This window comes from Gobio gobio (genome assembly GCF_949357685.1).
Source record: "Gobio gobio genome assembly, chromosome: 22".
NCBI lineage: Eukaryota > Metazoa > Chordata > Actinopteri > Cypriniformes > Gobionidae > Gobio > Gobio gobio.
This window is the reverse complement of record NC_137118.1, coordinates 34,919,086-34,936,648: the sequence shown is the minus strand read 5'-3', so window position 1 is coordinate 34,936,648 and position 17,563 is coordinate 34,919,086. Positions and strand designations below refer to the sequence as shown.

General features: G+C 39.3%; 2 protein-coding genes across 4 annotated transcripts in view; one reads left to right on the top strand and one right to left on the bottom strand.

The window, feature by feature from the left end:
* The window catches only part of serpinh1a (serpin peptidase inhibitor, clade H (heat shock protein 47), member 1a), a 290,988-nt gene that overhangs the window by 244,559 nt on the left and 28,866 nt on the right, over positions 1–17,563 (bottom strand). The gene's annotated exons all lie outside the window — the stretch shown is intronic.
* Positions 1–17,563, top strand: part of usp25 (ubiquitin specific peptidase 25) — a 49,468-nt gene that overhangs the window by 16,371 nt on the left and 15,534 nt on the right. For all 3 annotated transcript variants that reach the window (XM_079804766.1, XM_079804765.1, XM_079804764.1), the window contains exons 6-18: positions 1,621–1,707; positions 3,358–3,495; positions 5,432–5,508; positions 5,802–5,875; positions 9,600–9,751; positions 10,339–10,466; positions 11,706–11,801; positions 12,069–12,233; positions 12,319–12,542; positions 12,654–12,724; positions 12,810–13,038; positions 13,688–13,921; positions 14,000–14,139. In XM_079804766.1, coding sequence (XP_079660892.1) covers positions 1,621–1,707; positions 3,358–3,495; positions 5,432–5,508; positions 5,802–5,875; positions 9,600–9,751; positions 10,339–10,466; positions 11,706–11,801; positions 12,069–12,233; positions 12,319–12,542; positions 12,654–12,724; positions 12,810–13,038; positions 13,688–13,921; positions 14,000–14,139 — 1,815 coding nt within the window. The remainder of the gene's footprint in view (positions 1–1,620; positions 1,708–3,357; positions 3,496–5,431; positions 5,509–5,801; positions 5,876–9,599; positions 9,752–10,338; positions 10,467–11,705; positions 11,802–12,068; positions 12,234–12,318; positions 12,543–12,653; positions 12,725–12,809; positions 13,039–13,687; positions 13,922–13,999; positions 14,140–17,563) is intronic.

Below are 17,563 nucleotides of genomic sequence, written 5' to 3'. Positions count from 1 at the left end.
GACACACTTCCTGCTGCCAGTTGGTGGCGCTATAACTTTGACTCACAAAAGTCATATCCATGTGATCGGCCTCTTACAACGAACACACAGCTGAAGTTTCATCCAAATCAGTCAATGTTTGCTGACGTTATAACACACTTCCTGTTTCCCTTTTCTCGCCATAAATTCGTTGCTTCGCCACGGCCAAACCATTTGAGATATCAAAAATCCGCTCGCAATTTAGCATCCTGGATATGTTCACTTGATGCTGACCGAGTTTGGCAATGATCGAAACAATGGCCTCGGAGGAGTATATTAAATTCCAGAGCATGGGTTTTCCGAACAACCGATTATAGCTCACTTCCTGTTGGGCTGACGCATAACTATGAGCACGAAAGTTGTTTGGCCCGATGAGGTCTATATGTGTACCGAGTTTCATACATGTACGTGCAAGTGTGTTTGATATATGGACCAAGTTTTCAGACCCCACTTTAGGGGGCGCTGTCGAGCCCCCCTGCCACGCCCGTGTACCAGCTTCAGTCCGGCTCTGATGGCCGCGCATTCCGACGCCTGTGCGAAGTTTCAAGAGTTTTCGAGCATGTTAAGTGCCCCAAAAGTACCCGAGAAGTCGAAAAAAAAAAAAAAAAAAAAAAAAAAAAAAAAAACAAAGAATAATCTGAGGAAGAACAATAGGGCTCTGCGCCCTTTCAGGGCTTGGGCCCTAAATATATTGAAATAGAAAACTAATAATATTTGTCATTAATATTACTGTTTTACTCATCAAATAAATGCAGCCTTGGTGAGCACAAGATGCATTAGAAAAACATTTTAAATAATCTTGCCATCCTCAAACGCTTATGAAAATATAAAAATAAGTACTTCTCCTTCATTATTCAAAATTATGTGGTATTATATTGTTCATAGTAATGTCCAAGACTTGCATATGTGTTACCATCTCAAAAACAACAATTGTACGCCTGGCCTTGGGTATGTTATTGTTGTTTTTTTAACATGGTGATAACAGCAACATTATAAAATATACCATGTTTTACATTTATTATATATTATTTATTAATTTAATTTAATATTGTTTATTAGCCTAACTGTAGGCTATTTACTATTACCAAGCAGCTTAGTGTATTAATATAGCACTCATATTTATGTGCATGCATCGGCTTTTTTACAACAACTTTGAATGTGACTTCAGGTCCTACTGAGGCTTGATTGTTTGTGTCTGTTACACGATGTCAGAACATGAACCATGCAGAGAGTTGAGTAATGATTGCTGAGTACTGTCACATGCTGTTTACCTCCTGTGTGTAACCTGACGCTTGAAGAAGCCTCTGCTCATGTAAGAACCGCAGCCGCTCTGGCTCTCAGCTCTGTGGATTTCTAGATCTGGACGAGGAGACTCTAAATGTGTGAATCTGTCACCAAAAACAAGACATCAGTCATTCACACAATGACACTGTAGCGACACTTGAGCTAAGCATGAGAAAAAATGCCAAATGCGTTTGTGCGAAACACATGCAGTCTTTTTGTTTTGTCTAACGTATCATCACAAGGTTGTGTTGACATTCGTTGCTGGTACACACTGTTTTCAAACGCTGATATTTATCTTTTTTTATCTATATTTTCCAGTCTCTTTTTAACCTGCTGGAGTTCCAGAGGCTGGTGTTGCATTATTCCCCCCCTGCACGGATGCAGGATTTGCCCCGCAATCAGAAGGTGAGATTGTCGCCCGATACCCATGTCCACCGTAGTTAACAACAACACGCATGCCAAGAGCTTCCATTTCTCACTGCGACACACTTCCAGCAACCGCGACCTTGCTTGACCTGGTTTGAAAGCCTCAGTTGCATGCGGTGACATTATCGTGCTGTTACAAGCGGCGATTTTCACCCATCTTGACTGGCCTGTGACCAGAGGAGGTGAAGCAGAGAAAGTGCTTTATCAAGGTCCCTGTGTTCTAGCTGTTAAACTGTCACATCAGCTCCTCCAGACTGTGTTTTAAAGTGGAAGAAGTTGCGGACGGTGTCCGGCTCAGCAGGCCGGCTGCTGTCTGTGTGATTTCTGTCTTCGGGTCTTTCTCTGGGGACCCTGAGCCTGCGAACGGGGTCAGCAGACATGGCCGCTAATCTGAGCTTAACCTCATCCACTGATAGAAGACCATAGAGCCCTGGATTCATTAATTTCTCTCTCCTTATTGCTCATGTTTTTCGTCTGCTGGGTCAGTGGAGAAGCTCTTTCTAAACTTTAATCTATTATCATTTAATGCTGAGGAAGAAAATCCAGATGATGTGATCAGGTGAAAGTTTCTGACCCCTGTGTGGCATTGAGATGTTTGTAAGGCAGAGATCTCCTTAACTGATAGCAGACAGACCCAACTAATCAACTTTCATCATTCAAATTCACTCAACAATTTGCCATCATACCTTATATTAGTGTAAAGGTAAAGTCCCCTTGTAGTCAATAATTGCATCCCTTAAAACTCATCTTTGATCACCAAAATTACATATTTAAACTTTTTTTTTCCTGTGCCATCTTCATGCCTTAAAATATCTTGAATATAACTAGATTTATTAGACACAGATCCATGAATATGCAAATTGGACCCGCCTCCACTCACTCACTAGCTCAGAGATCCACTCGCTCAACTTTACTGTTGTAAAAACTGCACAATGGTATTGCTCTTTACGGACACATAACGTTAATTGATATGATTAGCCGTTTGCTTGACTACGTTATTAAACCACTAATAATGTGTTGCTAATATTACACAAACCATGTTCCCGTTCTCCATCTCAGAGTAAGACAGCTGCCTTCAAACACTCAGGATCCTTAGAAACACTTTGAACATCATAGAACGTCAGTGGAGAAAGACATATAGTTCATCATAACTTCGTAATACACATCATGCATAATTCACCCACTATATTGCTAAATGTACCCGATTTTTCATATCAACAGAAAAATATAACCTGGCTTCTCTTGAGACTCCACTGCTTCAGAGTGGTCATAGTTAATGATATGCTAAAGCCCGCCCACAAGTTGACATGATTGGTTACAAGGATGCGATAAGAAACACATGCGATTGTGTCTTTGGGTCCCTGAAGTTTTAATGAGAAAATACTTAGCAATGGTGTTGACTTATGAATGTGCACATGGTTTGTCTTAAAGCATATTAAAAACACCACATAAACATTTAAAAACTTGATTTACATTTTGATACATTTGGCAGACATTTTATCTGTTGTGTATTCCTTGGGATTAAACCAATGACCATTGCTAGCACCATGCTCTGCTGTTTGAGCTGCGGCAACACTGTTTTTTCCTCTGTGCCATTTAAGAATTTGGTCCCCATTTGCATTCCCACAGGAGCACAGGAACCTGCCTTTCATGCAGGAGCTGAGGCGACTCTTTTCCTTGTTGGTGGGTTCCAAGCGGAAGTATGTGGACCCGTCCAGAGCCGTGGAGATCCTCAAGGATGCCTTCAAGTCCAGTGAATCTCAGCAGGTAAGGCACTAAAAGACATGAAAAACTGTATTTTTCTTGCTCTTTTAATACAAACAAGAGTGCTTCTGTGTAGACATACCCTAACATTTAGAATGCAAAGTTAGGGGTCAGTAAGATTTTGTAATGTTTTTAAAAGAAAACTCTTATGCCCTCCAAGACTGCATTTATTTGATCAAAAATAGAGTAGAAACAGTAAAACGGAAATATTATTACAATTTAAAATAGCTGTTTTCTATTTGAATATCTATTTTAAAATCCAGGTGATGTTACTCCAGTCCTCAGTGTCACATGATGCTTCAGAAATCATTCTAATATGCTGATGAAACATGATTTTTATCAGTGTTTAAAAATACTTTTTTTTCAGGATTTGTTGAATAGAAAGTTTATAAAACAGCATTTATTTGAAATATAAATCGTTTGTACCATTATAAATGTCTTTAATGCTTCCTTGCTTAATAAGAATTAATTTATTTTAAAAAAAACTTACTGACCCCAAACTTTGAATGGAAGTGTACAATAAAACGTAATCCTTTAAACATTAGCACAGTAAACAATTAACATATTAGCATATGCCTGCCCACAATGTACATATTAATGCATATTCTGTATTCTGTGACTGGCATGTCATTACTTAGTCAAACCAAAAATTATTCAGACACCAGATATCATTTTTTTCTAGTGGGTGCAGGACACTATAGTTAATTTATGTAAGTGAGGATAGCAAAATAAAGTAAACTGTGACATATTATACCCAACAATTCTTCATACAGTGGACTACCAGTAAAATTGATACAAATTTGGGACAAAATTGTTCAGACTCTGACCTAACAATGTTTTGCTTAAGTGCTTTTTCTTTAATTGCTAATGTGACTTTTTACACCACAGACTGAACAAAATTAAGCATTGCTTGGTCATTGGTTGACCTAAATTGGTATTATCTAATTGTGTACTTAGATTTAACAGCTGATTGGTTGATTGAATCCATTACATACCTTTCTATCAAAGTTATCTGACATTATCAAGATGAATTTGTTCTGACACAGTTTAACTCTGAGTTCTTGTCCTATTTTATTATAATTTCTAAACTATAGCGAATAAACTGTGATGTGAGAAAATGTTGAAGGTGTCTAAATAAATTTTGGTTTGACTGTATATCTTTTGCAAAGAGGTTAGCTAGTCATAACAAAACTTATTTACATATAGTGTATATAGTCTTAAAGGTGTACAGTACATCTTAAAGTCTTAAACCGGGGTCACACTAGACTTTGAGCATGTGAAATTCCATCGGATATCCAGCGGTCGTGATATAATGTCACTCTCTGGAGCGTCTTTTTTATAAACATGAATTGAGCATATAACAAATATACAATCTACTCAACTTTACTTCAAAAATAGAATTATTTTAATTCAGCCAAGAGGTCACGCCATGACGTATCGATCTTCTATTGATCACACGTTGTCACATGATGCGATTTCGCAGATCAGAGTTCACCAAGCTTGAACTTTGGAACACAACGAAATGCGAAACTTTTGGCATGAGCTTCCGGTCTGACGCATTTGAATGCGTATGGATGGAAGTCAATGGAATGAAAAGTGCAGTGTGACCGCCCCTTTAGAGATAAAGTAGCCTTAAACAGCCTGTTTCATTCTAAGGGTCAGCAAATGGGTTAAGATCTTGAAATCGCAACATTTTTTTTGAACAAAAACTAGATTAACATCCTAAGTGGGCTTCAGGGAAAAAACTAAATGCTAAAAAAAATGGACCTATTTATAGAGCTCTCAATATTTGTGCCAAGGGTCAATCTTTTTATACCCTCTCAGCATCATAGATAAGCCTGAGCAGGCAAGGGCAAATGTATTTTCTTGGACCAATTGAGACCAGTTAAAACAGGAATACATTTGTTCACGATTTGAATTGGTTTGTTTGTTTGTACAGCAGGATGTGAGCGAGTTCACCCATAAACTCTTGGACTGGCTGGAGGATGCGTTTCAGATAAAGGCAGAGGAGGACAGGTGAGATCCTGTACATCCTACCAGAAGATCTGTTGACCACAAGCTTTTCTCTGTAACTCTGTGTTCCTCCCTCATATCATTCAGAATGATGTATGACCACATGACAAATTCAGCTGGAACAGGCATTAATGATGATTAATGTGGTACATTAACCTCTATGACTTCAATTAGCACCGTTAAATACATGCTGAATGCAGTCCCCGTGTGACTCCTGCAGCCAAAGGACACTGACTCCTCTAGTCCTGAACAATTCCAGCCCCGTGCAACTCCATGTTTGCTCTTGTTCTACACAGGGAGGGAGAGAAGCCAAAGAACCCGATGGTTGAGCTTTTTTATGGCCGTTTCCTGGCTGTGGGCGTCCTGGAGGGTGAGTCCTCTCCCCTAGTTAATGAAAGTGACCTTGTGTTAATGTGATGTGGAGAACGCAAGATATAACGGTCATTGATGTGTGAGTGGTGTTGGGCTTATTAAACATGACAGCACTGATCATAGCTGGGTTACATGCTGACTGTTTATTAGGTGGCCTTTTTACCTTCTTAAGATTTCCTCATTTGGAGCACTAAATTAATAAAAATATCATTGTAAATCTAGTAAAACCTCACAAAAATGTTCTTATTTAAAGGCCTCCTGAAATGTAAGGTTTATTTATTTATTTTTTTTAGCTTTTAGAATGAAAATGTTAGCCTTAGGTTATGAATAAGCTGGTGTGTTCCAAAACAATGACAAATTCGCATTTAGGAGATATAAGCATTTAAAACTTAGTCTCTCACTTCCGCTAAAATGGATCACAGATTTTTATGACGTTACCGAAACGCTATTGGCTGTTTTAAAAAAAAGTCGAAGAGCTGCTTGAAATGTCCGGCCCCGTCTTGCTGTTTCAGGGGAAGTTACGTCAACACATTGAATAATGCTGCGCGTTTTAAGGCACTTCGGTGGGCCTTTAAAAAATGCAAATGTTTGGTGTTACACCGTGTCCTAACTACACACGATAAGATTCCAGCGACAAGCCACTTGTCTGTCCACACCAGACGGCACGCGACTATGAGATACGACAAATCAATCAAAAACCACAGCCAGTCAGAACAGCGTTTGGTCGGGCTCTCGCGGCAAGTGTACGGCACCAGAGATTAATCTTGACAGCACTAGCAAGGAAATGGATAAGTAGCCTACAATAATCAAATTCGCAAATATTACACCATTTAAACATTACTAAAATGCATACTGAGTTACTAAAACAATCTTTGTCATAGAATATACTTGTTTGTTCACAGTTTGAACGTTCTTGTTTCCGTTTGTTTAACTTCAAGATCTGAGGTGAATTATACATTGTTGCTTTTAGTATGATTACATTACAAAGCTGGGAGCACCAGATGATATTCAAAGTCACATTACATGCTTTTAAGTAAGGAATAATTGACGACGGGCCGTTGAATTATTTGAAAAATAATGCACACCCGAGGTGGTGATGCGGTCACGACGCGAAGCGGAGCTATAATTTCCGTTATTACAGTTAACTATGCGAAGTGATATGGAACTGTAATGCGGTCAAGAGTGCTGCCTGGAACTACGTTCTCTGTGCGTTTCCCAGAAAATAATTGCACACCTCAGAACGTTCATCAGCCAATCAGATTCAAGCATTCAATGGCCCCGTAGTATAACATTAAATAAAGCACATAAACATTACCTGAGATTACGTTTTGTGTTGTTCCAGCCGTGACGATATATTCAAATAAATGCTGTTCTTTTGAGATTTCTATTCATCAAAGAATTCAGAAAAAAAGTATCAATTTCCACAAAACATTTAAGCAGCACAACTGTTTTCAACATCGATTATAAGAAATGTTTCTTGAGCAGCTAATCAGCATATTAGAATGATTTCTATCATGATTTCGATCATGTGACACTGAAGACTGGGGTAATGATGCTGAAAATTCAGCTTTGCTGTCACAGAAATAAACTTTAAATATATTTAAATAGAAAACAGTCATTTTAAATTGTAATAATATTTCAGAATATTACTGTTTTGGTTTTTCAAAAAAATAAATGCATGCTTGGTAAACAGGTTTTCTTTCCAAAATAAAAAAATATATATTTTCGACCCCAAATTTTTGTTTAGTCTGTGCGAGTGAATGTAAGGCCATAAACATATTCTGCGTATGTACATTAATACAAATGATTCATGTAGCTATTCTGTCTCAATTATGCATGTTATTGCATTACAAAATGTTTCAGTAATTCAATTCCAAATTCAATTCGTCTCAGAATTACCACAAGGGCCCTGTCCCAAATGTAGGGTTGGGAATCGTGAGAAATTTTCCGGTTCCGGTTCCGGTTCCGGTTCCGGTTCCGCCTAACGATTCCGGTTCCGATTCCGGTTCCATTAAAATTATTAAACAAATAGTGGTAAAGGAAAAAGGCACAATACGCAACTCAAACAATCCATTTTGTGTTTATTACTTGCTCTAAAATTTATTTACAGGTTGGCAATGTCAAAAAAGTCCTGTACTGTACATATATTACAGTATTAATTAAGCCATTCTTGCAACACATTTTTTTTCAAATGAACACCTCTGAAATTGTCTTATTACATTTTATCTCTCTGTCTCTGAATAAAACCAAGTTATAAATTATATTTATTAGTTATATTTATTAATTAGTTATATATTAATTTAATAGTAATTTAGTTATTCAGTGAACTTGTAAATAATAAATTGCAATTCAGCATTACAAAGGTAATTGTGCCTAAACGCTTACCTAAACCATGGTGACTCAACGGTTGACAAATATATATATATATATATATATATATAGGCCTTTCACTATAAATCTGGTATAAGCCCTGTGGCACTCTGTGCTGTAGCAAATGTTTTGTCAAATTGCTAGTGCAGCCTCCTTTGCATGTTATTAACTTTTCACGTGTTACATTTTGCTTCATTATCATTCATTCTTTGGAAATGAATCCATACTTGTGACTTTCTCTTCGCCATGCTGGTGGTCAACGAGAAAATATCTGACGCAAAACCGTAAATGTGTAGCGCGAGGGCTTTCAGGCTGAACTGCGTTGCACTCCTGGAAGCGGCAGGCAACGTAATTAATATTCATGATGAGGTGAGCCAGGGTTGCCAGGTTTTCACAACAAAACCCGCACAATTGCACAATCGCTTCAACCCGCGGACATGAAACACAGCCCGCGGCAACAGTGGAAAACGGGAAAGCGGGAAAACCACGGACTTGGCAACACTGGCTGTCACTCGCTATGAAAGGATACGCTTCCAGCGCTTCGCACACACATTGCACCAGAACCGTTTTCGGAACCGAAACTTAGGAATTTCGCGCGGTTCTGGTATTTTTCAAAAATCAGTTTCGGTTCTGCATAAGAACCGGTTCTCGGTTCCCAACCCTACCCAAATGGCACCCTAAACACTCGTGGTCTTCCTACGAGTCCGCACTTTCGTGATGTAACGCTGCTTTGACTGTCTGGATCGGCAAAAGTGCATATCAAGGCTGCTTATCGACCACAAAGGGCGCTCACAAGCACCTTTCTGAAACCTAAAATGACAAATGGGACACCCTACGGTCTCGTGGACTTAACGCACATGTGCACGCGACAGCCATTGTAAGTCTACAAGACCGAAAGTGCATATGAAGTGTGCCATTTGGGACAGGGCCAAGTAGCGCTCTTGCAAGCATTAGTGTAAACCTTCTTCTATGGTCAATTTTCTCTTCAAGTCCACTACTTTCATAACGATGCAAGATTTTAAACTGAGCTAGTTAGTTAACGTTAGGAAAACTGTCAAAATATTTAGAGTCCGCTACCTGAATAATAACACATCTACTGTTATTCTAGTGTGGAATAATTCATGTTAAGTGTGTGTAACGGGACCATGTGGTTATTCCTTTGCCCAAGTGTTTGCGTACTGGCATATTTGCACATTTGTTGGTTTATTTTTCCTTGTGCATGACATACTTTCACTGTGATGTATCCATATGGTGCCCACTAAATAAAGCGATTACATGGATGAGGTAAGAGATTATAATTTTACGGAGAGTATTTAAATGATGTGAGCGTGTGTGTGTGTGTGTTTTCACAGGAAAGAAATTTGAGAACACTGAGATGTTTGGGCAGTACCCTCTCCAGGTGAATGGCTTCAAAGATCTGCACGAGTGTTTAGAGGCAGCCATGATTGAAGGAGAGATCGAGTCTTTGCATTCTGCCGAGAACTCCGCCAAATCAGGGCAAGAGGTTTGTAGAGACGTTGTCTCTTTCTTTTTTTCTTTTTCTTTTTTTTTAATCACCACAATACCATCAAATACCTAAAGCTGTTCCCATATTCCTTCTGTTGGCCATCCAATCACAAGTGAGGTGAAAAAACAAACAAACATGTGACCTCTGACCGAGATGTTACATAATGGCTTTTCAGTCATCAGTGCCGCCCTGGGCAGATCCTTTTGCAGCTGCTTCCTGCTAATTACTTTAGCTGAGTGCAAATAAAGAGGGAGATTCTCTGGTGTACATTATTCTGGGCACCAACAGGCTGGGATGTTAATGAAAGCCCAGCACACTGTGTCTCTCTCATAATGTGATCAGGTCACCAGTGCTCATTCCAGCTATCAGCATGGGGGGGCGGAGCTGGGATGGTTCACATGGATGGGCTTCTCATGGAGAATGCTGGGGTTAAAAGAATACTACAGACAGAACTTTTTCTAATCAATCAGAATGAATTTAAAGACTTTAAAGCCATTTTTTTCACTTGTATCTCACTTGACCGTTATGGGCAAAGGAGAAATTTGGCTTTAGTGTTCTTCTTATATGCATTTTTTTTTTTACAGCACTGGTTCACAGAACTCCCACCAGTTTTGACCTTTGAACTGTCGAGGTTTGAGTTTAATCAAGCCTTAGGGCGACCGGAAAAGATTCACAACAAGCTGGAGTTTCCCTCCATGCTGTACATGGACAGGTTAGTGCTATTTTCTTTGATTTCAAACTACTTCAAAACTTGCAACTTTTGAAGGGTTAGTTCACCCAAAAATTTAAATTCTGTCATTAATTACTCACCCTCATGTCGTTGCAAAACCGCAAGACTTTCGTTCATCTTCGGAACACAAATGAAGATATTTTTGATGAAATCCGAGAGCTCTCTGACCCCTCCATAGACGGCAATTTAATTAACACAAGGCCCAGAAATGTAGTGAAGACATCGATAAAATCTTAATTCAACCTTAATTTTATGAAGCGACGAGAATACTTTTTGTGTGCAAAAAAACTAACAAAAATAACTACTTTATTCAACAATTTCTTCATGTCTGTGTCAGTCTCCTACACTGTTGATGTAGTAAATACAATGCAACACTTCTGAGTTGTGTCAGCTACACCAGCACACCGGCTTACCATTGGCCGATGCTGTTCATGTGAGCACTACGACACTTGTGTGATGCCTACGCATAAACGGCATTGGAGACTGACACAGACGAGAAGAAATTGTTGAATAAAGTAGTTAGTACACACAAAAAATATTGTTGTCGCTTTATAAAATTAAGGTTGAACCACTGAAGTCACATGGACTATTGTAACACAAATTTTTTCTACCTTTCTGGGCCTTGAAAGTGGTAATTAAATTGCTATCTGTGTAAGGTTTAGAGAGCTGTCGGATTTAATCAAAAATATCTTCATTCTGAAGATGAACGAAGGTCTTGCGGGTTTGGAACGACATGAGGGTGAGTAATTTGTGACAGAATTAAAACAATTTTTGGGTGAACATTCTTTAAAACTACTTCAAACTTTCTGGTCAGGCTTTTTCAAACCAACAAAAAAGTTTGTTTTTGACAAATTTTATCAAGTTTCATATTAATCTTTTTTTTTTTCCCAAGATATTTTAGTTAAGTAGTATCCTATGTTTTTTTAATGTTTATATTTTTGTATATATTTTGTAAAATGAGAGGAAATTGCACATTGACCTGCATTGTTCCCCACTAAAAATCGAAACAATATCAAAGACATTATTGTAGTATTTGCATACTGAATATTATTTATTGTTTTGTTTTGCTTTCATAAATTCGTTTTTTGATGCCACATCAAATAATAAGGATTCTATGCAAGCAATTTTATAGTGTATTGTATAATATAGTATATGTATATTGAATAATACAACACAAATTCCAGTTTTCAGTGAAACTGCGTGTTATGCGATTTATTTCAGGTACATGGACAGGAACAGAGACATCACGCGGATAAAACGAGAGGAGATCAGAAGACTAAAGGAGCACCTGACCGTCCTCCAGCAGCGACTGGAGAGGTTTGTTAACTCTATTTAACCTCTTCTCAGATCTAGAGCTAACCTGCTGTTAACTTGCATAGCAGGAAAATCTCAGCTTTCAGCATGAAAGAAGCTGTTAATGGTAAGATGAAAGTCACATGCTGAGGTTTGGCTGTAATTTGCCGGAAGAATGAGTAAGAGCAGACAGACTGACTTTTTATTTCATTTTTCTGCTGTCGGCCTACAGACAACCAACACTTTTTCTTATTTGAGATCTGTTTTTCCCCAAAACGTTCTCTGTGACAGGTATCTGAGCTATGGCTCAGGGCCCAAGCGATTCCCTCTGGCCGACGTTCTCCAATATGCCATGGAGTTTGCCTCCAGCAAGCCTGTGTGCACGTCACCTGTGGAAGACATTGATACAACAGCACCACCTGGTGGCATGACTGCGCAGCTGCCACCTCCAGCTAGGCAAGTTTGTTTTAAAACTATTTCAAGAGGCAATATTATTTGGAATAGTTTGTAGATATTAAAGTGTTTTCTGCTTGGACTTCAGCACAGGGGATCAACCTGATGCCTCACCCGAGGGCTCCTGCTCTGGTACGCAGGTCCAACAGCAGCAGCAGCAAAGGGTTTCAATCCATAAACCATTCACTCAGTCTCGTGTGCCACCTGATCTACCCATGCACCCTGCCCCACGAAACATCACAGAGGAGGAGCTGCGGGTGCTGGAGGGCTGTCTGCACCGTTGGAGGAGTGAGGTGGAGAACGACACCAGAGGTACGTACATGCATACATGCAAACATGTGCTCATACTGCAAACAACCTGGTTTCTGTTTCCTGTTGCTTTGGGCTTTACAAATGTACATGTTTCTGTCTGATCTGTGTCAGATCTGCAGGCCAGTATATCCAGAATCCACAGAACCATCGAGCTTATGTATTCTGACAAGTCCATGATGCAGGTAAGAAGCTTTTTGAGATAGTTTTCTGTCCATCTCAGATATGACCCCAGAATAAGTTCATTTTGTACTTGATGCTGCGTTTTAGGTGCCATACCGGCTGCACGCTGTTTTGGTCCATGAGGGTCAGGCAAATGCAGGTCACTACTGGGCGTACATCTATGACCCACATCACCGTCAATGGATGAAATACAATGACATTTCAGTGACAAAGTCATCCTGGGAGGAGCTGGTGCGAGACTCGTTCGGTGGATATCGCAATGCCAGCGCATACTGCCTCATGTACATTGATGATAAAAAACCCTTCCTTATTGAAGGTAACCTCATTTAAATTGCATTTTTATGAAGCATTAGTACATTTCTTTTCTTTATCCATTTGCCAATGAACAGGTTTTAAAATTCAGTCGAAAGTTCATTGGTTGCTCGCATGTTTGAATGGCCAATGGCATTATTTAAAAAGCATGTGACCATTGAGTTAATACAAGCAGTTGGCTTGCATTTTTTTACTTTTTTTAAAAGTGCACAAAATATTTTATTTTATAGTTACAACTAACATTTTAAACATGAATCAAACCATTTAAAATTGTTTTTATTTGTCAATTGGGAAAGTGATTTTATTAATTTATATTTGTTTTGTCACATTTAACTGCATTGAACACCTTTTAAGGTGTCTATTTATTTGCCAGTTTGAGAAGTATTTACATTTTCATTTTTTTTAATTAATAACAAATTTATCCTTATTTTTAAATGGTACTCCAAGTCCTCTATAGTTTTTTTTATTTAGCTGTATTTTGGGTACAGAATTGTCCCCAGAAGTTAGCTAAATGTGACAAAACATCCCATTTAGGGAGTTTTCAAAGAAATAGTCTGTCATAATTGTAATTGGCTTTATATTAATAAAACAGAAGGTAACATAGATAGATGAATGTGTTTGAAATGCTGACTGTCTGCTTCTGTGTATCTCAGAGGAGTTTGATAAAGAGACAGGGCAGATGCTCAGCGGCTTGGACAAGCTCCCTCCTGATCTAAACGAGTATGTGGAGGCAGATAACAAGCTCTTTGAGAAGGAGATGGAGGAGTGGGACGCTCTACAGGCCCGTAAACTCCAGCAGGAGAAACTGGCTCTGGCCGCTGCCGCCGCCGCCGCAAGTGTGGCCGCCCAGCCCATGAGCACTGAACCCTGCCCTCCAGACAATACAGGTGAGCCGAGTCTGTGGACATACCGTCTGACTCAACTGTCCCTAAGTCAAGGAAACTCATTCTCTGCTCTGTCAACAGCCCTTCAGCATGACCCAGAGTACATGGAGCAGCAGTCGCCCACCGGAGACTCCAAACACCTGCAGGAGGACACGGAGAGAGCCATCAGCAAAGCTGCAGCTGAGCATGATGAGAAGAATCCAGAGGCCCTTCTAAACACAGTAAGACGCACACAAACACATGATGAACCAGATCTGAGTTCTTCAGATGGTTCTGGAGACCAAACACGGAGACCAAAGGGTGTGTTTAGAAAGTGCTCTTTTCTGGTTGGATGTAGGGCAAACATTCATGTCTGCAAATGTGAAGTCATGGCAGTCGGTCTAAATTGTGTGGGTAGTTTTCAAGTTTTCATCTCATGCTTTTCGTGCTTTTTTTTCTTCTTATGAACACATTGGACTTTGGGTATTTGGTTCTGATCAATCAAATGTCCAAAAAAACAGCTCTTTATCCATGTTGTGTTGCATTCACGCTTTGCTTCATCCATCTGAATGTATTTTTTTCTGTGCTCAAGTACTTTCTTAACCAAGTTTAATATGCAGAGACATCTAAGTGATTCATAAGCTGTCTCTTTTCGAAGGCTGCGCCCTCCGAAGGTCGCATCTTTTAGCCACATATATCAGATCATGTCTCATTTCAGATAAAATAAGCCTTATACAATTGTTAAGACTCCAATATACTCACAACAAAGTTATTTTTTGTTCTTTGCTTCGGGGTAAAAAAAAAAAAGTTAAAATATGTGACCAGCGATATACTGTAAGCAAACATCCCGACTCCGTCTACACTGTTGAGAGCGATGGTTAGATGAACATGTAAATATGTGCTGCGCGCTTTCCTCTCAATAACAAAATAAACACACAACAAAAATGAGAAAACGGCAAGCATTTAAAATATCTGAACAAAGCAACATTGTATGTTTGTGTGCGCTCTGCAATTCGGCACTCCAGAAAAGTCACGTCACGTTTATTTATATAGCACTTTATGCAATAGATTGTCATCTTTATAGTATTAAACATGAAAAACAGTGTCAGTGTCTCATTTCATCAGAAGCACAACTTAATTTTCTACTATAAAGCAACTCTCCGGTGTGTTCGTGTTTTTACCCCAAGACGTCTGACCTTGACGGAGAAATTAACCAGAGAAGAGTTCCACGTGACCACACCTTACTTATGTAATCGCCACGGACCAATGGGAATTCAAAGGTGTTTACCAGCCAGTGCAAGCTGGAAAGTTTTCTTTGACAAGCCGTTTCTGAATTGAGGCATCCTAAATGACACATGCAGCTTACAAATGTGACCTTTGGAGGGCACAGCCTTTGAAATGAGACGGCCATAGTTTGATGATTGCTTCTATTGTTCTCCTCAGTTGTAAGTCTCTTTGGATAAAAGCGTCTACTAAATGATTTAATGTGTATGTAAATGATTAAATAATTTCCCTGAACAAGCAAAACTGTTTGGGCGGAGCTATTTGTTTGCTAAACCAATCACTAATATCCCAATTCAGTTTTTTATGACACTAGTGGATAGGGCTGCGTTCCACTCCAAATATGTATGCCCTTCACTCACTAACTTCCCTCTGTCTTGTGGACTCAGATGTGCGTCATTGCTTACGTTGCCCACTACTGGCGGAACTCAAGGAATGCACAAGGTTTAAATGAAACGCACTAATCCCTTGATCACTTGGAATTCACTATGGAGCCGATTTATTATTTAACCCCTCCCTTTTTTTTACTTATGACTTTGTTTTATGCATCATTCTACATGCATATAAGTTGTTGGAGAAAATATATAAAATCCTATAGGTATATGAGCTTTTGGAGAAAAATAAAATTACACAAACGGAAAAAAAAATCAATAATATAAACTTTGACTGTGGACATAAGATAGTATAATGCGATTTAAATCTCAAAATAATTAATATATCATAGACTTCAGTTAAGGGTGATCTGCTGTGATCTCACAATTAAGTTGAATTGTGGGATATAGAGTTGCTTGAAGTGTACATAGGAGTAGACTCGGCCCCTCGAGGGGACGAGGGTCTGTCCATATAAACTTCCCTCACCCAATTCATGAGGTGGAATGCACTTCAAAATGGCGGCGGGGATTCTCCCGAGGGGAAGGGTTTAGGGAAGTTTGCGAGTGCGTGGAGTGGAGTAGAACGCAGCCTAAGTGTGCCGCACACATCCTGAAAAGTGAAGCCAAATAATTGAATCATCCCCCTTGTGGCTGGCTGCAGTATAGGTCATAAACCCCACCCTCTTCTTGTAATCGAATGGGATGCGAGCCTAAAAAATCGTACTAAAAAAAATCCAATTACACTTCAAAAAACTTTTTTCCCAAAGATGGTTTCTGTCCTTTTATGTAGTTTGTATCCCGCTGATGTATGTTTGGTTTTTGTTATATGATGTTATAAAAACGGGGTGTAATGTCATGATTGACAGCTGAGTTTGCTAGAGTGTGGGCGGGACCTTGATACCGCGGCTCCACCTCAGGTTCCCTACTGCTCAAACTCGGGCTCTAAATGACGTTATGGGCAAGGAAAGTTTTTGGGATATTTTGGCTTCATTTTTCTGCAATGGAAGGAAGTGGAGACGCGTTATCCATCTTTTTTATAGTCTATGCTAGTGGCGTATAAACATCACACTTTAGCTTTAACAAATCTGATTCAAACCAGGGCAGTTTGTCTCAATCATGTTCTCATTATTTTCTCTTATATATATATATATATATATATATAATATACAGTGAGGAATATAAGTATTTGAACACCCTGCTATTTTGCAAGTTCTCCCACTTAGAAATCATGGAGGGGTCTGAAATTGTCATCGTAGGTGCATGTCCACTGTGAGAGACATAATCTAAAAAAAAAAATCCAGAAATCACAATGTATGATTTTTTTAACTATTTATTTGTATGATACAGCTGCAAATAAGTATTTGAACACCTGTCTATCAGCTAGAATTCTGACCCTCAAAGACCTGTTAGTCTGCCTTTAAAATGTCCACCTCCACTCCATTTATTATCCTAAATTAGATGCACCTGTTTGAGGTCGTTAGCTGCATAAAGACACCTGTCCACCCCATACAATCAGTAAGAATCCAACTACTAACATGGCCAAGACCAAAGAGCTGTCCAAAGACAAAATTGTACACCTCCACAAGGCTGGAAAGGGCTACGGGGAAATTGCCAAGCAGCTTGGTGAAAAAAGGTCCACTGTTGGAGCAATCATTAGAAAATGGAAGAAGCTAAACATGACTGTCAATCTCCCTCGGACTGGGGCTCCATGCAAGATCTCACCTCGTGGGGTCTCAATGATCCTAAGAAAGGTGAGAAATCAGTCCAGAACTACACGGGAGGAGCTGGTCAATGACCTGAAAAGAACTGGGACCACCGTTTTCAAGGTTACTGTTGGTAATACACTAAGACGTCATGGTTTGAAATCATGCATGGCACGGAGGGTTCTCCTGCTTAAACCAGCACATGTCCAGGCCCGTCTTAAGTTTGCCAATGACCATTTGGATGATGCAGAGGAGTCATGGGAGAAAGTCATGGGGTCAGATGAGACCAAAATAGAACTTTTTGGTCATAA